Genomic DNA, 23452 nt, shown 5'->3' with positions numbered 1-23452 from the left:
CCGCTGCTCAGAAGCCAAGAGATTTCTCAGAAGCCAAGAAGCCTGGGCTTCTCTGTAGGGCACTACCCCCTGGATTCCAAAGGACAACTTCTCCTCATCTTTCATATTGGCTTCTAGTAGTACTGCTTGGCAAACTTTTCAAGGCCTCCATGCAAGCAATTAAGTTTCATTATACTGTCTATTTACATAATGTCTATAACAGTGAGCTAATTTAAAAGAATTAAGAACCCAGTTTTATTTGTTCTTATTACATTTAAATGGCAGCACCTCCATAGGTTAGATCAGGGGTCTCAAACAAACTCTCCCACCAAGCTCCCCACCCCCCCGGAGTTATTTCCTGCGGCCGCCAAGCTCCCCTCAGCTGCCGCCCCCCCAAGCCCCTTCCAGCGCGCCATGTCCCTGCTCCTCTGCTTACCTCCAGATAGCAACTTTTGCTTAGCGCTTTCCAGGAGGAAGGGGGGAGGAGCGAGAAGCCATGTGCTCAGGGGAGGAGGCGGAGAAGAGGCATGGCAGGGGTGGGGATTTGGGGAAGGGGTTGGAATAGGGTCAGGGAAGGGGTGGGAAGAGGCGGGGCCTCATGGAAGGGGTGGAGTGGGGGCAGGGCCTGGGGGGCAGCTTTTGTATCTCTATATGAAAAGGTGTCAGTGATGCAGCCCTCGGGCCAATGTACTAGTCCTCATGTGGCCCTCGTGGTGATTTGAGTTTGAGATCCCTGGGTTAGATCAATACCTGCATTTAAAGTAGCATTTACTAAACTTGTACTATCAGGATTAACTTTTTACTTGCCAGTGATTAGACACAAATCTCTGATGGGAAGTTATAAATGTTTATTTGCTCTAAAGCTTCTCCTTTGAAATGGGACAGTTATCCCTCAGTCACATGGATCTTTCCATTAACTAATGAGAATTGCATGAGGACTGTAATGATTAGCATTATATTATAAGCATCTGCTTAAATTATTCCACCAATATTCATAGCTTAAGCACAATATCTCAAAGCAGGACTATTATTTGCTTCAGGGGAAACTTCACTTCTTATAAGATCTTTCCAATATTACTCAACTGCCATTTGGTTTCCTTCCGTTTCTTGGCTCCTACCAGAATCCTAGCAGCAAGAATAGTGGGGCATCCAAAACTTGATAGTAGACCATCTTGCTATTAGTAAATAATAGTCTACAATAGCCTACAAGAGAATTCTTCCACTACGTGGTTTTCACGCCATCAAAACCTATAAACAGACCAGTTCAATGGATGGGCTCTTCAATATCCTACGGGAAAAGGTGAAACCCATGTTCAATTCACAGCCTGAAATGCAAGGTCTAAAGGCAACAAGATCCATCTATGGAAATTTAATTATGCCATCTGGTACTGACAAATGTTGTGAAGGGGCACTTGTGCCGTAATGAAATATTCTTACAGTTTTACTGTACACTGACTGTCAGGGCCTGTAAAGGGGTGGTCTGACCTATCAGTCTGAGCCTGGTTGGAGCCAGGATGGAGTTGGGGTCTCAATTGGAAGTCACACAGAGTCAGAGTTCAAAACTGTGTCAAGCCAGAGTCCAAAGCCACACTCAGGGTCAGAACCAGGGTCAGAGTTGAAAGACACTCCAGGAGTAACCAAAAAGTTGGAGTCAGAAATCACACAGAGTCAAAGATGGAGCCAGCAACAGGGGTCAGGGTGAGAAACCAGGAACAAGGTGTCGTAACAGCAGCAAGGACAAGGTGTGGTAGCAAGAATAGGAAGCAAGATGAAACAGCAGGAACCAGGGACAAGGAGTAGGAACTAGGTGAGGAGGCAGGGATTTGGTCTCAGGGTTGGGGCAGCAACAGAAGCAGTGACCACAGGAACCAGCAAACAGAGCTGGAAACCGGGGAGTTTGAGGGAGATGGGTTAGAGAAGTGAGGCAAGCCCCTGTTCCTTAGGGGCAGTGAGTGGGTTTTTGAGAGTGAGAGTTTGGTTGTTTGCTTGCTGGGTTTTTTTGGGGGGTTTTTTAGTTTGCAGAACTGGAGGGGGGTGGTGTGAGAGAAGCAGAGTCTTTGATCACAGCAAAGCCCTGATTCGGGTGCAGGGCTTCCTGTTGGGCTACAAAGGCAGCCAAGCAGCCAGCCAGCAGCACAGGAGCCAGCAAACAGAGCTGGAAACAGGGGAGTCTGAGTGGGAGTTTGTAAGGGAAGTTTGCGGGAGGGAGTATGTGGTGTTTAGTTTTTGGATTGTGTGTGGTGCGTGTTTTTTTCTTCCCCCCTTGTCAGGGAGCTTAGGTGCAAAGGTTATAACAGCTACAGAGGCAGCAGTGGTAGCGACCCAAGGAACAGGAGACAGTGAAGATGACTGGAAATGGAAGCTGCAGCATGTACATTATCTTGGAGCAGGTACCTGAAAAGTGGTTTGTTTGTAAGAAGTGCCTCCTGATAGAGCTGATGGAAGAGAAGGTCCAAGGACTACAGCTGAGTTCATAGAATCATAGAAGGTTAGGGTTGGAAGGGACCTCAGGAGGTCATCTAGTCCAACCCCCTGCTCAAAGTAGGACCAATCCCCAACTAAAAGAAGAAGATTCAAGCAGATGATGGAGGGAAGGCAAGAGGAGGCAGAAGGAAAAACTCAAGACTCGCAGTTGCAAGCTAGACTGGAAAACTGTGAGGACAGACTGCTGAATAAGGAAAGTGGCCAATGGAAGCATGTGACTATGAGAACCAGGCAGAGGAAAAGACCAACTAGTGAAGTAGAAATAGAGCTGAGCAACTGGTTTGCTGAGATGGAAAATGAAGAAGGGGCACAGCAAGCAGTAACCGAAGGTAGAAGGGCAAGGAAGAAGAGAAGAGCAGCTAGTCCTACAAGAAGAGGGGAAGAGTCAATGGAGATAGCCAAAGTTCGGAGGCCCAGGATGATCGAAAACTGCAGAAAATTGCAAGTGAGAACTAAAGACAAGAGGACTTGCAGCCAGAAAGAACAGAAGAGGAAAGACTGAAGAATCGCACCAACACCAGGAAGAGGCAGGTCTATGTGACTGGGGACTCCCTACTAAGAAGAACCAACAGGCCTGTCACCAGAGCTGATCCGGAGAACAGAGGGGCAAAAGACCTATCTGGCTTCAAGATTAAACTCGATAAGTTTATGAAGGAGATGGTACGATGGGAATAACATGATTCTGGCAATTAACTGATCTTTAACTATTCATGGTAAATAGGCCCAATGGCCTGTGATGGAATGTTAGATGGGGTGGGAATCTGAGTTACTACAGAGAATTCTTTCCTAGGTATCTGGCTGGAGAATCTTGCCCACATGCTCAGGGTTCAGTTGATCACCATATTTGGGGTCGGGAAGGAATTTTCCTCCAGGGCAGATTGGAAGAGGCCCTGGGGGGGTTTCGCCTTCCTCTGCAGCATGGGGCATGGGTCACTTGCTGAAGGAGTCTCTGCACCTTGAAGTCTTTAAACCATGATTTGAGGACTTCAATAGCTCAGACATAGGTGAGAGGTTTATTGTAGGAGTGGGTGGGTGAGATTTGGTGGCCTGCATTGTGCAGGAGGTCAGACTAGATGATCATAATGGTCCCTTCTGACCTTAATATCTATGAGTCTATGGGTGTGCTGTCTGCCAAGAGCTAAGATATGGGATGTTGACCTGAGGCTGAAGAGATTCCTAATGGGAGCTGGAAAGGGTCCACTGATTGTCCTTCACATGGGAACAAATGATACAGCTAGATTCTCACTGGAACGCATCAAGGGAGACTATGCCAGGCTGGGGAAGATGCTTAAAGAAATGCAGGCGCGGGTGATCTTCAGTGAGATTCTTCCTGTCCCCAGACGAGGAGAGCGAAGGCAAAACAAGATTAGGATGATCAACAGATGGCTCAGGCAATGGTGCTAAAAGAGGGGTTTGGGATGTTAGACCACTGGGAGGCACTTATGGACAGAGGACTTCTGGGATGGAAGTAATTATGCATGAGGAAGATCAAATTAAATGGTTACTAACCTTTTGTAACTGTTATTCTTCAAGATGTGTTGCACATGATCATTCCACTCTTGCTGTGTGCGCACCCTGTGCACAGTCCCCAGAAATTTTTCCTGCTGGGGTGGCTCGAGTGCCCTGTGTTGACACAGATATAAAGGGCCTAGCCAATTCCAAGCCCTCTCAGTTCCTTCTTTCCTGAAACTCCTATATAGAGAAGCAGGGCGGCAGGTAGTGGAATGGACATGTGCAACACATCTCAAAGAACAACAGTTATGAAAGATTAGTAACCATTTTTTCTTCAAGTGATTGCACATGTGCATTCCACTCCTGGTGAAAATTCCAAGCAGTTAAATAGGTGGAGGAATCAGAATTCATGTACACACAGACTGTAGTATAGCTCAAACAAATTTGGCATAATCTCTAGAGTACTGTGTGATAGTGCGCACTAATTATGAGGTTGCTGCTTTGCAAATGTCCAGGATAGGGATCTGCCCTAGGAAGGCCGTTGAAAATGCTTGTGGATCTTGTGGAGTGCCCAGTCAGCTTACCTGGTGGTGAAACACTTTCCAGATCATAACAAGCATGGATACAAGAAGTTATCCAAGATGAAATTCTCTGTGAAGAGATAGGAAGACTTTTCATTCTGTCTGCTACAGCCGCGAACAGTTGGGTGGACCGCTGAAATGGTTTAATCCTGTCTACGTAGAACGCCAGTGCTTGTCTAACATCTAATGTGTATAGACATTGCTCATCCCTATTTGAATGTGGTTTTAAGCAAAATTCAGGTAAGTAAATTGATTGATATGAAAATCTGAAACTATCTTAGTGAGAAAATATCAATGAGGGCGTAAGTACACTTTATCTTTAAAAAAAGCCTGTGTACGGTGGACCAGATGACCCTGTTCAGAGACCCTTCTGGCAGAAATGATAGCAATTAGGAAAACTACCTTGTACAAAAGGTGCAGTAAGGAGCACATTGCTGAAGGCTCAAATGGTAGTCCCACAAATTTAGACAAAATCAAGTTTAAGTCCCAAGGGCGAATGGGCTCCCTTTAATTGAGGGTATAATATTTCCAGGCCTTTAATCAATCTAATTGTCATGTATTTAGAAAAAACAAAAAACAGTTATCCATGTGAAGTTGGAAAGCTGATATGGCTGCCAGGTGAACCCTGATAAAAGAAACTGCTCAGTCTTGCTGTTTCAGGTGCAGCAGACAGTCAAGTATATGTTGGATGTCCGAATGCATCAGCAAGACTCCAATTTGACAAGCCTAGACAAAGAATCTCTTCCATTCTGACAGGAAAGTAGCCCTGATGGAGGGCTTTCTGCTACTTAGTGAGACCTGATGAAATTGCTCCAAGCAAGCCTGCACTCTGGAATTTAACCATAGCCTTCCCATGCCGTTAAATTACTTGGATTGCAGGTTAGAGTGGAGCAGCCAACCGTGGTTCTGAGAGATCAAATCAGGGTGTAACGGGAGTGAGATTGGATCAGTAGAGTAGAGAACCAGTGTTGGTGGGGCCACACTGGGGCTATTAAAATAACCTGGGTGTAGACCTGCTGGATCTTTAGCAGTGCCCTGCACAGAAGCGGGATTGGGGGAAAAGCGTAGTAAAGCTTTTCTGCCCAGAGTAGCAGAAGGCTGGTGACATTTTCTTTTGTACTTGTTCGTAAATAGGTCTATTTGGGGAGTCCCCCACTGTTGGAAAAATGCACCTGGCTACATCCAGGCAAAGAGACCACTTGTGGTAACTGGAAAATGACCTGCTCATGTGGTCTGCTAGCACATTCTGCACCCCTGGAAGGTGAGAAACATCAAGGTTGAATGAATGGGCTATACAAAATTCCCAAAGGTGAACTGCTTCCAGACAAAGGAGGGACAAGCAAGCTCCTCCCTGCCTGTTGATGTAAAACGCTGCTGTAGTGTGGTCTGTAAGAACAAAACAGGTTTCTCCCCCTGATATGAGGAAGGAAAGCCTGACAGGGAAGACGAATCACCATGAGCTCTCTGACGTTGATACGAAGAGCGAGCTTCCTCAAGGACCAAAGACCTTGAGCTCAGAGGAGCCCCAGGTGAGCTCCCCACCCTAGAGCCGACGCATCTAAGACCAGAATCATCAACGGTTAAAGGAGGCATGCCCGAACAAACATTGAGAGGATACAACCACCAGTTCAGCAAAATTAGAACCCATGAAGGTACCGGGAGCACACTGTCTAGATGAAGACAGCTTGGCAAGTACACTGGGGCCAGCCAAGTTTGGAAGAGTCTGAGGTGCAGCCTCACATGTTGTACTACATATGTGCATGAGGCCACGTGTCCTAGGAGTCTTTTACAGTTTCAGGCTGTTGTGACAGATCTCAAGATTCATCCAGTCTCAAACAATCAAACAGATTGAAATATCAATTCTGGGAGAAACGCTCTGGCCTGTATTGAGTCCAACACAGACCCTATAAACTCTATTATCTATTCTGGGCAAAGGATACAGTTATCTGCATTGATCAGCAGGCCTAAGGCCTTGAAGGCTGATTAAATGAGTTGAATGCTGGATATAACCTGAGCTTTGGACCAGCCCCTGACTAGTCAATCATCTTGGTAAGGACAGACCTGCATTCCTAGTCTGCCAAGGAATGCTGCTACCATGGCCATGCATTTTGTGAACACCTGAGAAGCTGCAGACAGGCCAAACAGAAGCACTATGAATTGGTAATGTGAGTGCTTCACTACAAATATGAGGAACTTTCTGTGCTCTTGGTATATCAACACCAAAATGATGTCTCGAACTGAAGATGCCAAACCAGTCTCCAGGATACTGAGAGGGAATAATGGATGCCAGGGTGACCATGTGAACTGTTATCTTTTTGAGACAGTTGTTGAGCTGACATGGATCTAAAAAATAGACCTGAGACCTCCCTTGGCTTTTGGGATTAGGAAAAAATGAAAGTAGAAACACTTCCTTCTTAAATTCTGAGGAACCTCCTCTATGACTTCGATGTAAACGAGAGACTGAAGCTCCTGGACCAGAAGTTCTTCGTGAAAGGGGATCTCGGAAGAGGGATCGGGAGGGAGGGAAGGTGGAAAGGTGGGGCAGAAATAAACTGAAGAGAGTGTATTCCACTTCTACAGTGCTCAACATCCAATGGATCACAGAAATACTGGACCAACCACTGAAAAAATGGGAAAGGCTGTTTGCAAGCAAAGGAAAAAGGAGTTTGAAATCCTGGGAACTGGTACTGCATGCTCAAGCATCCCATCAAAATGCTTGCTTAGAACCCGCTGGATGTCTCAGGGGGCAGGCATTGATGCAGAGGTATAAGGAGAAGGTGATCTATGCCTAACACCTCTACTCTCCTTTCTCTGCCGCTCCTGTTGGAAAGCTAAAGCAGACTACTGGAGGGGTTGCTGAGGCTGAAGTGCTTCCTGGAAGGGGCTGGAGCGTACAACCCAAGGGGCTTTAGAGTTGCCCCTGAGTCCTTTAACCCAGTGTTTCTCAACCTTTTTATGCTGGCAACACCCTTTGGACTTCCAAAAAAATTGTGACACCCCCGCCCCCCCTTAGGCCTGGTCTACACTATGGGGTTAGGTCGAATTTAGCTGCAGTTAGGTCGATTTTAAAATGAATGTGTCCACACAACCAACCCTGTTCCGTTGACCTAACGGGCTCTTTAATTGACTTGTGCACTCCTCCCCGACGAGGGGAGTAGTGCTAAAATCAACCTTGCTGGGTCGAATTTGGGATAGTGTGGATGCAAATCGATGGTATTGGCCTCCAGGAGCTATCCCAGAGTGTTCCATTGTGACCGCTCTGGACAGCGCTTTGAACTCCGATGCACTAGCCAGGTACACAGGAAAAGCCCTGGGAACTTTTGAATTTAATTTCCTGTCTGGTCAGCATGGCGAACTCAGCAGCACTCAGCAGCGCAGATGACCATGCAGTCCCCCCAGAATCGTACAGTGTAGAATGTTTGTACACTCCCCCTATCATCTCTGTCCCTGAGGTTACCGCAGATTAGAAGGCAGAAAAAAACGCATCTGCAGGGCAGGTCCTGCAGTCTGTTGAACCTCCTGTGGGAGCCCAGAGAACTGCAACCAGGAACTCCTATGCTTGTCAACTGCCGAACCCATGGACATGGCAGCTGAGCCAGCCGCATCCAGAGCGGCTTGCAGCCAGGCCCTTGCCATTGATTTTCCCTCATCTACTACTGAGAAGAACTCCTGCCTACCATTTTCTGGAGCATGTCTTTACATTTTAGCATAGAGTCCCATACATTAAAGTCATACCTATCCAAAAATGCATGCTGGTTTGCAGTCCTGAGATGCAACCTCCCCAGTAAAATAAACTTTCCTACCAATCGTGTCTTTTTTTTTTTGGCAGAGGGGGTGTATCTTTTGATTTTGGAGTTGTGCCCTGATGCTGCTTGCCTTTCCCACTCATTGGCACCAGATTCTAGTAGGGAACCGGGGGGGGTGGAGGGGGTGTGTATAAAGGAATTCAAACTTGAGCAGGTACAAAATACTTGCATTCAGCCCTTTTTGAAGCAGGGAGGAAGGGATGCAGGGGACTGCCACAGCCCCTTAAACTGGTTCCATCATGGCCTCATTGAGAGGCAGGGCCACTCTGCAAGGACCTGCAGTGGCTAAAATACTGATCAGACAGTGTGAGGATTCTTGTTCTTCCTCACCTGTATGCCCAGACTTAAGTAAACCTTCTTTAACAATTCTTGGTGTGCTTTATAGCCATCTGGGTGAGGCAACATGCCCCGTCCTGAGACTGCCTAGTCAGGGGAGGACAACAACGCGGCCAGCAATGGCTGCAGATGCTTTTCCTCCATTTTTTGATCTGCCGGGTCCTGTTGAGCCAGCTCTTGATGTCCAGTACAGAGTTCATTACCGGAATCAGGAACGGGTGCTGCCCTGTGGGTTGGTGCCGCATGACTTTCCAATGTCACTCAATAGGAGTGCCTGGATTATTATCAAAGCCCCACAGATTCCACAAAGACCAGTGGACAGGCTTAGTCCCCCAGTGACCTCCTGGCCAACCACTCAATGTTACTCCTGTGACTGGATCCATGGAAGGGTGGAAACATCTGGAGAAGGTATCGCAAGAGCTCTCTGAGGACAAGTAATGTAGGACCCAACCTCAGATTTGGAAGATGACAACTCTCCTTCCACTGACTATGGAGGCGCTGTTTCAGATTGTGCCAGCAATGGGTGCCAAGGTGGAGAGGCCCACAGAGAAGTGAGCATCTCGGGTTTTCTCTTTGACAGTACCAAAGGGCAAGCCATCAAAGGTACATGAAACTGGCACGGTACTGAGCACTGTAGGAAACCTGCGGGTTCTCCTGTGTTCACCAGCACCAATAGCATCAACCCTTGTACTACTACTAGCAATGACAGAATCAGGAAGTGTCTGGCAGCCACCAATGCCTCCAGTGTGGTTGGTACTGAGATAGGTGCTGCGCCATGGATGCGGAAGATGCTCCTTCTGGTTCCAGATTTGACAAAAACTGCAGAGTCAGTGGTGCCATCTCCTGTGGTACCAAAGCAGAGAAGAAAACTGTATCCTCATGCCTAGCAGACTTTGATGCTGGGTATCTCCCCCTTTCAACAGTCTGCTTCTTACGCCTCTTTTTAGGTATTGGGGATGGTGAATTGTCTTGGGACTCAGGCACAATAGGAGGCACACTCCTTACCAACACCAAGCCACTTGGTGCCAAGTCTGACTAAGCTGGCTCAGATGGAAGTCTCAAAGTCATCTCCATGAGTAGAAACTTCAAAGCCATCTCCATGAGTAGAAACTTTAGCCTGGCTTCATGATCTTTCTTCATGCGAGGCTTAAAGTCCCTGCAAATTTGGCAGGACTTCCTAATATGAGCTTCCCCAAGGCACTTCAAGCAACTGGAGTGCAAGACGCTCATGGGCACAGCCTTACTGCAGAAAACACGGGGCTTGAAGCCCAGTGACCAAGGCATCCCTTGGCACTGGGAACTGACCGAAATCCTCGGAGTAAAAACCTAACTAAATACTAAAAACTTTAACAACCCTACTGACAGTAAAATACAAGAGAACACAGTCCACTAAGAATACTTGCTAAAGCCAAAAGAGTTCCAGTTCCAGTGACTGTCATGGGTGTGAAGAAGGAACTGAGGAGTCTCAGGGTTGGCTGGACCCTTTATACCAATATCAACAGTGTGAAACAGCAGAGTGTGCTCAAGCCTCCCCTACAGGTATCACTGAGAGGAAAATTTCCAGTGACTGCGCGTGGGCTGCACATGTCCAGTCACGCAAAGAAGAACCAGCTTGACCTTCACAAGAACCAGCTTGACCTTCACATCTCATATTGCATTTTCAAAGCAGGCAATTAGATAAGATGTGATTGAGACAACACTGATATCATTTTATAGCCATTTTTTAAAATATAGTCACACTTAGAAATATTCTCCCTTGCCTTCATTGATTAAAAACAAAGCAAATGGAATTTAAACAAGTTTTTTAAAATCTGGTGACCTTCTGAAATTCCTTATAATTATGATGGCGCAGCAGCACCATTCTAGTTAAGGTTGTATCACAACTTCTGTTTAAAGGTCGACCTTTCTAAGTCCTCTAAAATTGATATGTTTAGTCGGATTCCTTTGAAATGTGGTGTGCCTGTGGAGGGTGCAGAGTAGGATTAGTAAACCAAAGTTGGGGTCACTTGAGCCAGGGGTTGAGGAGATAAGCCTAAAAAAAATAACCATTTTTCAAAAAATTTCTAGGTGGAGGTTTTTTGGTACAGATCTAACTACTGATGGGATGAAGTACTGGTCTCAATCCATTGGGTTTTACCAAATGTAGTATATTGTACCCATTAAATCTTTGGGGACCCAAACTAAGAACACATTCACTTCTTTCCTCATGTAGATGTGCACTCTTGAAGGATTCCACCCTTTTATGCTTGCCTGGGTAGTTCAAGAGAATGTACCAATGCCACTGTGCCACTGATCCCTGCCATTGATGTTTCTAGTTCGAGCCTTTGTACACCTATGCAATAAAGATTTAATGAATGGTTGCTTGCTACGAGTTGTCACTGATAAAATACAACTTGTTTTCATTTTATGGGGAGATTTACTGTGAACACAGCACAACAGTCAGCAGGTGATCTAACCAACACTTTTGTTGTATTGGATGGGCAAGAGCCGAAAATAGATGACTTGGGGGGAGAGAGAGAGACAAGAAGAGGTGTTGCAGCTACAAAGGGGACAGGAAATTACGGCAGCTGGTAGGCAGAATTTGAATTGGTTGTTTGAGAATATTATTTTACTCGCCCTGGAGGGAGGAGAAGGGGAGGGCAAGTGGCTACTTCCTGATCAAAGGGCAGATTAATGTGATGTTTCCAAAGACATATAACACGTAGATTTGGAACTGACAGTGCAGGTCCCTTGTTCTCTGAGGGAAAAGAAATGTGTGTGCTGACAAGGTTGCCAACATGTGGATTCTGGATGATTCTTGGATCACGAGATTGCAGAAGTTTGCAGAACAGCAAGGAGTACACTAAAACATGGAGATTATGGACTACGGCCTGCTTTGGGCAGAAAGAGGTGGCTCGTGTTGGCATCATGTTTTGCCCACTCTGCAGCACATAACCAGTGACTTAAGACATTGTGATCTACCAGATGTTGCTGTGATTCCCTTAGGCAGATATGATCTGGCTGTACACCTCACACGGTGTATGAGTGCAGATTGGGACCACATCACAGATTTGTATTTAGGAAATGCTATTGTTTACTGTGATATGGCTGAATGTCTGCATAACTGATTGTACAGTGTCAATGTGAAAGTCATTAATAAGTGTTGGAAGAACATTAAATCGGGAACTTGGAGTGTTCATGGTTGACCAAAAAATGTGTAGTGTGTCACAGAAAAATTATAAGCTCTGACACCTCGCTGTTTTTCACATATGTAGTCTATTGGATAGGTGTCAGAGGAACTTTCTGTCAAAGATAAAACTGTCAGTATTTTGGAACAGAAACCATGTCCGATTTCTCTTGCTGGCTCTGACACAAACTCCACCTTCCAACCATTCTGAAACACAACCAGGAATACCATTCCACTGTAACAGGCTGTAACAGACTCTCTGTGTGAGTTGGGTTATTGTGAGTGGGATGGGGGAATAACTGCAACAGAAACAACTTGTATATCAGGGAGTAAAGACTTCAGGAAGATGCATTTCCAGCTTAAGGCAGGGGGTGGGGGTGGGTACAGTAGTGGGAAAGGGGCCAGGTTGGAGGGGGGAATGAAGAGAAATGGAAGGGGCATGGCTGGAAAGATATGCCGAAACAGGGCTGGTGTGGCCCAGCTGATTAGGGGGAGGGATGGGAGAGGGGGAAGGAAGAGGGGGTTGGCCGGCTCACTATGCAAATTGCAGGACACGATACGTATAAGATTACTAACTCCTACCAACAATATATCTTTGCCATTAATTTCCTAAATGTTTGAACCAGAAAAGAACCACACTAATGCAGAGTTAAGTTTGTTTGGTGGTGTCATCCTCTTGCAGAAAGCTGAGTTGAGCAGAATTAAAATGTCTGAAAACCAGGATATGCAGCGGTAAGATTGGCCATGCCCTGGCTTTTAGAAATTCGGGGTTTGCTCAACTCAACTTTTTGCAAGTGGACAACACACTAACAAGCAACCTGAACTCTGAATTAACATAGGTTTTTGCTGCTGGATTACACATATGTTTGTGACTACTCTATGTGATTAAAAAGAGCAAAATACAGTCATCAAAAATTCTGATAAAATGTACTTCTACTGCAGATTTTTACCTAACTCCCAGATGTATCATTTTCTACATGTTTAGAGACACACAATGAATTATTTCAGGCAACAAATTCTGGGATTTTCCCAAGGGAAAGAAAAGCATTGAACTGGGGACACTTCCTCCCCTGGCCTCCCCCCGAAAAAATCAGGAACAGCATTTATATTGCAACTATAAATGTAAAAAACAGGCTTCCCTCCACCTCATGGAAGTACAATTTTTAAAAATTAAAAACTGCATTCGCACAGCAAAAAAAAGTCAGTTCCTAGTAGTCAAGTGAAGGATTCTACATCACAAGGAGTTTGGTAATTCTGAAATTTGCCCTCACTGCCCTTTTCACTGGCACATTTTGCAGGGAAATCCTGAGTGCAAAGAGTAAATTAGCTGAATTTCCTACCCCAAAACATGAACATTAGCAGCTACAGGGAGTTGCCGCCCACAAGAAACTTTAGAGCTTTAGGCAGTCCCTATCTCATAATTATATCTGTGTCACAGGACTGGCCTTTAAGGGGTGGGTCAGATGCCCAGACTACCTGTGGCAGGCTGAAGGAAAGGATCCACCTGGGGATTAACTAAGTGGCTCGAAGGCAGTTAAGTAACGAGCTCCTGGGCCTAATAAAAGGCTTGGGAGACCTGAGCTAAAGACAAGGCTCCTCTGGAGAAAGGAAGCTCTGGAGAAGAGGAGCTCCTAGGGAGATTAAGCCAGGCAGAAACTGTGCTCTTAAAGCAGGAACAGTGAGCTGATTACAAAACTCTCCAGGCAGGGTGGCCTATGAAAGACCCTAAACAAGCAGGGGTAATACTGCAAAAACTCTCCAGGACAGCATTTTTCAAACTTTGAGCGGCAACCCAGTACTGGGTCACGACATGTCAGGCGCTGGGTCACTCTGGTCAGCACCACAGACCGGGATATTAAAAGTCCCATTGGCGGTGCTGCCCAGCTAAGGAAGGCTCGTGCCTTCCTGTTTCGACACCACGCTGCACCCTGGAAGTGGCCTGCAGTGGGGGCCAAGGGGCTCCGCGCGCTGCCCTCGCCCTGAGCATTGAACTGGGGACACTTCCTCCCCTGCCCCCCCCTAAAAAATCATTGGCCGGCCAATGGGAACTGGGGATGGGGGGGGCGGGGGTGGGTTTGCCTGCAGGTGAGAGTCATGCAAAGCCACTTGCATGCCTCCACCTACAAGCTGGACCTGCTCCTGGCCGCTTCTGGGGCACGGCGCAGTCCGCAGTGCCAGGACAGACGGGAAGCATGCCTCTGCACCCCAGCTGCACCGCTGACTGGGAGCCGCCAGATATAAGTCCACGCCCCAACCCTGCACCCCAATCCTCTGCCCCAGCCCTGCATCCTCCCAAACCTGGAATCCCTTCCTGCACCCCAAACTCCTCATCCCTGGTGCCACCCCAGAGCCTACACCCCCACCCCCGAACCCCCTGCCCCAGCCCAGAGCCCCCTCCCATACCCTGAACCCCTCATTCCCAGACCCACACCACAGCCCTCACCCCTGCACCCCAACCCTCTGCCCCAGCCCTGAACCCCTCCCACACCCCAAACCCCTCATCCTCAGCTCTGCTGGGTTGCGGGCATCAAATATTTTCTTCAACTGGGTCCCCAGAAATAAAGTTTGAAAACCACTGCTCTAGGGAGTAAAGAAGCCTAATGCCTTACAGCAGAAGGAGCTGCTGCTAGAACCCAGATACTTTTGTTTTGGGACTATTAAGTTTTGTCTGCGCTTTAAAATAAGAGCCTATAAAACCACCATACAAGTACTCCTTCCGGAAGGTTTTATTAAAGGGAGATATACTGCTGTAAAGTACAGTGTTTGTCTTCTCTTTGACCAGACAGTTGAAGTGACCTCATTGTTGCCTCACCAACGGGGGAATTGAGGCAGGCCACACTCTTTTATAGAATGTGCTCCGATTTAAAACTACTGCTAGATACATCCTATACATTAAATTGCTCTCTTTCTTAACAATGCTTCTTTACAATGTTAAATGTATTTGTTTTCCAAAGGCTGTATCTTAGGCCCCATTTACATATACTGGGTTAACAATCTGTGTTAGACAGAACTTGGTTATAAAACCAGAATCAGCCTAACTGAGATTTAAGGTACTTTTCCTAATCAGTGTGGACTGGACACAGACTGTTGGAAATATTTTTCCATGATGGATTTTAAAGTAACTATGAATTTATTACCACTTTCTGTGTTCAGTAACAGTTAAACGCCATTAAAACAACAGAGGTAACCGGAGTTCACTCAGGATTTAAACCTTTTTTACTGAGATCAGAATCTGGCCCTTTGGTCATAAATGGTTTTTGCAGTTGGGTTTAAACAAGCTTTTTCAGATCCTAATAACCAGGGAAAACCTCTTAAATCCATGCAAAACTGAACTTCATTTTAAAATGAGATCAGGTACTTTAGTGTATTTTCCATTAGAGGCTGGGGCTTTGTGATAGTGCAGTGCAAGCATTAGTGAAGAAGTCCAATAAAAGGGAAGGGCATCAGACTTATGAGGAATTTGGTACGGGCAGATAAATATACATTTTGGTACTAAGCAAAAACCACCTCAAAGATCTTTTTTTTTTTTTTTAATTGAAGAAATGAAAGCAAGACATACTCACCACTTTCCATCTTTCTTTGACCAAGATTCCCACACTGAGGATGTCTGGCTGCTCCCCTCCCCCACTCATTGCAATCTCCAGATGTGGTGGAGCTGCTATGATGAGTCTCTGTCAGTACCAATCATCCAGCTCCCAGAGGTGGATTCCATTTAACCTGAGGCTAGAGAAACAAATAGCAGCACATCAGGTGTCATTAATTAATGCATGGGCCCCAAAAGCATTCCTAATCTAACAGACTTGAGCTAGGCCATTCTGATGTAGAAAAACTAAATTTAGAAAACTTCCAATTAACAGAAGTTTGATTAAAAAAAAAATCCCTATTTTTTTTTTACAAATGGATTTTAGCCAGCTCTACCTGGAACTAACCTAAGTCTACCTCTAAAATGATATTTAATGGACAGAAACCATTTTAAGGGAGCCAAGAGCCGAAAACAAAAGTTATATTCTGTTAGCAATCAGAATATACTGGGAGTTCGAAATGGCTATAAATCACCATTAGATGCAAACAAATTGCATTTAAATGTAACTTTAAAGTTGCACAATTAAAAGTCGCACACAAAAGAATTGGGGAAATTAAAGAATCTAAAATTAAAATTAAGAAGTTACGGTTCTACACTGTTGGACATCATGTATATTATGCCTGATGGTGTGTTTGTGTATATAAAATTATGATTTAACAGTACAAATTAAACTGCACAGTTAGCCAGAAAAATACAAGTATGAAAAAATTCTAAGCATGAACAAGGCAGCCAGTTTAATTTATGAATTTATTGACTTTTGGTGATCTTATCTATCTTAGATTTTTATACAGTGATATAAATGTGGTATCTTGGAGCCCAGTCCAATTCCCAATGAAATCAATGGTTTCCCATCTGATCAACCATGATGAGCTAATATGTTTTTAAAGTTCATAAATTATGGGCTTGTCTACACAATTATAGTATAGCTATACCAGCTTAACTCCCGCAGTGGGCACACTTATTTCAGAATAAGAATCACATTTTTTTGTTTAGTTTAAACTCTTCCAAAGATCAGCTATAAGCTAAAACAAAAAGGCCCTCTTATAATCAGAATAACTGTGTCAACATGGGGAGTTATACCAATATAGTTCTGTGGTTTAAATTCACACCTTAGCTTATACCAGTATTACTTTCCTTTGTACACAACCCCTGTGTCTACCTGAGGTGCAAAATTATGTTTACATTTTTTAAGCACAACCTATTTCCTAGTCTAAATTTGCCACTCCTATATATATTTTAGGATTGTTTTAACACGTTGTTGTTGTGCACATTTAACTTAGTATTTGTCTGAAGTTTTGATTTTTTGTTTCTTTGTCCTTAATAGAACAATGGTAATGTTCCCAATTAGGCTTTGAAGTTAATGCCTCATTCAGATGAATGGGCAAGTGAGGGCCAGTTCCCACATTTGCTGCTACTATGGTTTGGCAAGAGAATTTTTTCAAAGGTTACAGAAAAAAAGATGGAATTTTTTAAACCCCTTCCCTGTTCATTACAGCTTAGAATTTTACTCCCGGGGAAATTCTGCACCACTGCACGTGGGCAGAATTCATGTCCCCCAGAGATTTCTTTGCTTCCCTGCAGAAAAAATGATTTTCTTACAGGGAAGCAAAGGGAAGCTGCAAGAGCAGTCATGCACCACTCCCTAGCTGTACAGGTACATTGTTTCAGGCACCTGGAGTAATCCATGAAGAGGTAAATCACTGCAGGGATACCCCAGCCAGTGGCTTCTACCCTGAGCCGGAATCAGCTGCTAGTCCTGGCTGGGCTGGAGGCAGGAGAAGATGGGACTTCCTCTTCCCCTGTAAGGAGTACCTGGGCCTGTGTCAGATCCACCCCCAGAAACTCCCCCTGCTGCAGAAAAGCTCAGCATCCTCCCCTGCTTCCGGCCCCATCACTCCTCAGCTGCAAGGGGAGGGGTCATTGTGCAGGGGAGCTGCTCACCCATCCACCCAACCCCCATGCATTCAGACCTCCCAGACCCAGACATGCCCACCAAGCCTCACTCCGTACACCCAGAACCCCCCTAGCCCTCCATACCCGAATCCCACCCCACTGAACCTCAACCCCTGCACCTGGAGCCCCCCTGCACCCAGACCCCCTTTCTCCAGAGCCCCACCCCCCCTGCACCCCTACACTCAGATCCTCATACCACCAACTCCCAAGTAGCTGCACCCAGACCCCTACCCCACCAAGCCCCATGCCCCCAGCTCCCGGACCCCCCTGCAGAGACCCCCACAACCAGCTCCCTCTGCTGAGCCCCAACCACTTGCACCTGGAAGCCTCTGCAGAGTCCCATTGCCCCTGCATCTGGAACCCCCCAACAAGCCTCTGTGCATCCAGATCCTCCCACACCTAGGACCACCACCACCCCACCCCCCACTGAGCTGCCTGCATCCAGACTGTCCCACACAGAATCCTCCCACCCTGAGCCCTTCCACAGTTGGATCCTGCCTGCCCCACACCTGGTGTACCTAGTGCAGAGGGGCAGGGTCCCAGGGTGTTTCTGGGGTAGGCCCAGGCCTTGTGCTGTGTCGGAGTTGAGTGCAGCCTCACCACTGAGTCCGTGTCTCGGGGGTGTGGAGGCTGCAATGTGATCTCCCACCTTCATACAGTCATGTGGCATGTGCTCCCCACTGGCATGCTGGAGCCTCTGCATTTATTTATTGACAAATAAAACTTGCAAAATTTTAAAATATTGTGCGTAGAATGTTTCATTTTTTGGCTCAACATGCCCTCAGGAGTAAGAATTTGCACAACTCTGAAAAAATTGTGGAGACATATACCCTCAAATCATACAATGGGAAGTTTTTTCCACCCACACCCATAATTTCATCCTTTCCCAATTTGTGAGACTGGTTTTCTTGGTAGGTAATTGTGTAATAAACTTTTAAAAATGCACACCATCTCCCTGATTCAACTGATCTTTTCAAACAGCCCCAGTAGCCTTGTCTACATTAGGAACCTTTTACAAAAATTTTCTACCACTTCTAACATGGTTTCAACTGTACTTGTACAAGCAACCTTGAGACCCTAGCATGGAGTTTTTGCTTTCAGCACTGTCAGTTAAACCTACTCTAAACAAGTCTAATGCTTCACCTACACAGGAAAATTAGGAAGTATCCCCACACAATGATTTAATCTTGTATTATTACACCCTTAAAGTAATGCCAGTAAATTTTTTACCCCCCTATTAGAAAAGGTCATACTGAAGCTATGCTGAAAAATGACAGGTTTCAGAGTAGCAGCTGTGTTAGTCTGTATTTGCAAAAAGAAAAGGAGTACTTGTGGCACCTTAGAGACTAACCAATTTATTTGAGCATAAGCTTTCGTGAGCTACAGCTCACTTCATCGGATGCATAAAGTGGAAAATACAGTGAGGAGATTTATATACACCATGAAAAAATGGGTGTTTATCATATACATTGTAAGGAGAGTGATCACTTAAGATGAGCTATTACCAGCAGGAGAGTGGGGAGGGGAAAACCTTTTGAAGTTTCTCCCCCCTCCCCACTCTCCTGCTAGTAATAGCTCATCTTAAGTGATCACTCTCCTTACAATGTGTATGATAAACACCCATTTTTTCATGGTCTGTGTGTATATAAATCTCCTCACTGTATTTTCCACTTTATGCATCCGATGAAGTGAGCTGTAGCTCACGAAAACTTATGCTCAAATAAATTGGTTAGTCTCTACGGTGCCACAAGTACTCCTTTTCTTTATGCTGAAAATGGATGACAGAGCCAGAGAGTCATTTGTACTAAGGCTCCAATGTTGCTAACCAGTGTTACAAACAATGGACTTTTAATATTAAAAAAAAAAAAAAGCTCCATAATGTAGACAAGGATTAAACAGGTCAGGGCTGGGCAGAGAGAACTTGTCATAATGTCATAAAAGGGACAGCGCTCCATTAATTTCTTCTCAAATTAGACGCCCACTGAGCAAAATGGACTGTGAATTTGGTAGGGCCCTAGCAATAACACTCTTCAGTATTAAAATTCTATTGAACTATAATAAGACCTGCTAAATCTTGTAAGTGAATGAGCCAAATGCAATGCAACATATGACTATGCAACGAACAACAACTTTCCTCTAACACACTATTTAGACTGCATAATAAATTTAACTTGGGATACATGAATTTGTACAAAAATGCAATGTGCATAACCTCTTTGCATAACGACTCAAGATTTCCATCCACCTTTTGTAACCAGAACTGCATTAGTCATTCCAAAAGGTAGGATATACATCTTTATTATATCATCATCATAGTGGTCCTGATTTTAGTATTATATTTTAACCCTGAATTACAAACCTTAACGGTTGTGAAGAAAACCTTCCAAATGAGAACAAAACATAGTTAATGCAATCTTGTGTCTTCTTTCCTCAAGCTCATGGGTGCCAAAAACCCAGATCACAACCCACAGATTCCCAGGTGCAAAAAGCTCCAACTGTCTCCTATTCAGCTGCCAAAACCTCCAGCTTCCCTTTTTGGCAACTTCTGCATTACAGTTAATGTTGTCACTACAAGAGTCTGTAGCACTTTCACAGTTTGAGGACAATGCTAAATACATTGAATTTAGTATCAAAACAACAGCATTAATTTAAAGGACAAAAAACCACAAGAAAGCACAATATACACTTGAAGCCGCCACACAATTTCCAGTTTGAAATAGAATTCAGCAACAGAATGTTCCAAAAAAACACAGAAGGAATCCTTCTAAAGCAGGAGTTCTCAAACCCTTTTTAGAATCATGCCCCCCAACCTTTAAAAAAAAACAAAACAACCTTGGAGTCCCTCTCTTCCCCTTACAAAGCGGGACCTTCCCCTGTAATCTAGATTGAACTGGGGCCATTAATACACTGATTCCAATACAGAGGATTCTACTTTAAATAAATTAGTCCTTTGATCCTGCTGTCTAACTGTGCACAGGCTAGGATTTAAAAGCACACACCTTAATATCGAAAAAGTTTTCAGGGCAGTATTTCTCAATTTCAGCATCAAAAAGTGATAGATAGTGTTGTGACCCCAAGCACCAATGCCACTCACTCAAATTTAGCTCGGCCTCTCCCCTTGTTCACGACAGAGTGGTGGCCAGACCAATTTTGAGCAAGTGAGAAGGCTTGCTACAATCTCTTAGAAACTTTTATGTACCCCTTCCCCAAGGTTGCAAACTGCTGTTCTAAAGAATTTAGGTTCTGAGTTCTGCTTGACACAGAGTCAACTGCTTGCTCAAATACAAAAAACACACACACACAAAACTGAATCTGGATTTACTGACAACCAAGAGTTACTTCCAAATCAAACAGACTAACATAATTACTTATTGATCCCCAAAATCACCTAAAGGACAAAACAGAACAAAAATGTGGGCTGTCAAGCAATTAAAAAATTAATCGCAATTAAACAATAGAATACCATTTATTTAAATATTTTTGATATTTTCTACATTTTCAAATATATTGATTTCAATTACAACACAGAATACAAAGTATACAGTGATCACTTTATATTTATTTTTATCACAAACATTTGTACTGCAAAAAAACTTCAATTCACCTCATTGAAGTACTGTAGTGCAATCTCTTTATTGTGAAAGTTGAGCTTACAACTGTAGAATTATGTAAAAAATAACTGCACTTAACAATAAAACGTAAAACTTTAGAGCCTACGAGTCCACTGAGTCCCACTTCTTGTTCAGCCAATCACTCAGACAAACAAGCATTCAGTGTAGGGGGAGGACGGGGGGAGCGGGGAAGTAAGCAGTGACTTGTGCAGGAGGAGGGTGACGAAGGTGATTTGCTGCTGCTTCTGGAACGGTGGTTTCTGGTACTGGGCTCACCAGGCTCACCTCCTTTTACTGAGCTAGGTGGGCTCCCTTCAGCTGAGTGAGCCCTTGTTTGCAAGGGAGGGTGGATTTTACATCAGGGACTCATCATACTGCAGGGGAGGAGAGGCTGGTGCAGGGTGACTGAGCTCGCCAGGCCATGTTCTCTATGGGGTACCCCCAGAGCGAGCAGCATGATGCATGGGGGTTGGTCCCGAGAACGAGGGGTCGGCCGGGAACAATAGGGCACGGGCTGGCTAGGGTGTAGATACTTCCTGTTTTGGTCAGGACAGTCCCCTTTTTCAGCTCTGTCCTGCCAGTCTGTACTTCTTTGCCAAAACTGGGCATTTGTCCCACCTGCAAGACGCAGAGCAGAGCAGAGGTGGCTACTGCCTGGGAATCAGCTGAAGCCAGCAATGCCTGCCAGCAGGAAAGGGGAGAAATTTGCTGCTGGTGGGCAGTGCTGGCTTCAGAGCTGACCCTTGAGAGGTGCAGAGCTGGGGATGGGTGGGGGAGATGATCAGCCTCAGCCGGTGGAGGCGCGGAGCTGGAGGGGGAAAGGGGGATCAGCCTCAGCTGTGGGCAGCACTTGACTCGGGGGGGGGGAGGGGAAGAGACTGAGCCCCAGTCTTGGGAAGTGTAGAGTGGGGAGGCGGAGTCAGCCCCAGCTGCGGACAGCAGAGGGCTCGGGCAGGGGGGTCAGCCCCTGAGCTCAGTCCCAGCCCTGGGCAGCACGGGAGGGGGGGGGGAGGGCATGGGGCTCAGGCAGGGGGGCAGCCCCACCTCTGGGTGGCACGAGGCTCTGGACGGCACACGGCTCAGGCTGGGGGGGGGAGGGGGGGGAGGGGGAGGGGAAGAGGTCAGCCCCAGCCCGAGGAGGCATAAAGTTTGGGATGATGCCCCTGAGCTTGGGATGGTGGTCAGTCCCAATCTGGGTGACACGGGGGGAGGGTTCAGCCCCAGATGCAGGTGGCATGGGGAGGGCAGTTCGGATGAGATCTGCAAAGGTGGGTGGCCCGCTCTGGCAAGCCCCTGGTCATCCTGTTTTTAGACTTTAAAAACCAGGGCATGAGAACTACCTTACTTTCTGTAGCCTCTTCTTCCCGCCCTCTGGTGGAGGCTTGTGTTACTGTGCCTGACCAGCCAGGTTTTTTGGAACAGCTCATGCTGCCCTCCCGCCCACAGGTCTGCGATTAACACGCATTAAAAAAAAATTAACGCATTAATTGTGCAGTGCGTTAATCACAGGCGTTAAACAGCAGTTAATTGACAGCCCTATTTTTTATTACAAATATTTGCACTGTAAACAAGAAATAGTATTTTTCAATTCACCTAATACAAGTACTGTAGTGCAATCTCTTTATCATGAAAGCTGAACTTACAAATGTAGAATTATGTACAAAAAATAACTGCATTCAAAAATAAAATTATGTAAAACTTTAGAGCCTACAAGTCCACTCAGTCCTGCTTCAGCCAATCAATCAGACAAACAAGTTTGGTTACAATTTGCAGGAAATAATGCTGCCCGATTCTTGTTTACAATGTCACTTGAAAGTGAGAACAGGCTTGTAGCCAGCATCGCAAGATATTTACATGCCAGATGCGTTAGAGATTCATATGTCCCTTCATGCTTCAACCACCATTCCAGAGGACATGTGTCCATGCTGAAGACAAATTCTGCTTGATAAAAATCCAAAGCAGACTGATATGTTGATTTTCATCGTCTGAGTCAGATGCCACCAGCAGAAGGTTGATTTTCTTTTTTGGTGGTTCGGGTTCTGTAGTTTCCGCATCAGAGTGTTGCTCTTTTAAGACTTCTGAAAGCATGCGCCACACTTCATCCCTTTCAGATTTTACTTCAGATCCTTAAACCTTGGATCAAGTGCTGTAGCTATTTTTAGAAATCTCACATTGGTACCTCTTTGCATTTTATCAAATCTGCTGTGAAAGTGTTCTTAAAACAAACATGTGCTGGGTCATCATCTGAGACTACTATAACATGAAATATATGATAGAATGTGGGTAAAACAGAGGAGGCAGCATACAATTCTCCCCCAAGGAGTTCAGCCACAAATTTAATTAATGCATTATTTTTTTAATGAGCATCATCAGCATCGAAGTATGTCCTCTGGAATGGTGGCCCAAGCATGAAGGGACATACGAATGTTTAGCGTATCTGACATGTAAATATCTTGCAATGCCGGCTAGAAAAGTGACATACAAAAGCCTGTTCTCACTTT

The 23452-nt window shown here is 45.3% G+C and overlaps 1 protein-coding gene across 2 annotated transcripts in view; it reads right to left on the bottom strand.

Annotated features, from left to right (window-relative positions):
- The window catches only part of TTBK2 (tau tubulin kinase 2), a 216241-nt gene that overhangs the window by 159589 nt on the left and 33200 nt on the right, over window positions 1–23452 (bottom strand). For both annotated transcript variants that reach the window (XM_084629924.1, XM_084629925.1), the window contains exon 2: window positions 15368–15527. In XM_084629924.1, the coding sequence (XP_084486050.1) occupies window positions 15368–15436 (69 nt within the window). In that variant the 5' untranslated portion in view covers window positions 15437–15527. The remainder of the gene's footprint in view (window positions 1–15367; window positions 15528–23452) is intronic.

The sequence above is a fragment of the Lepidochelys olivacea genome (assembly GCF_965140295.1).
Source record: "Lepidochelys olivacea isolate rLepOli2 genome assembly, chromosome: 6".
NCBI lineage: Eukaryota > Metazoa > Chordata > Testudines > Cheloniidae > Lepidochelys > Lepidochelys olivacea.
This window is presented reverse-complemented; position numbering and strand designations above follow the sequence as displayed.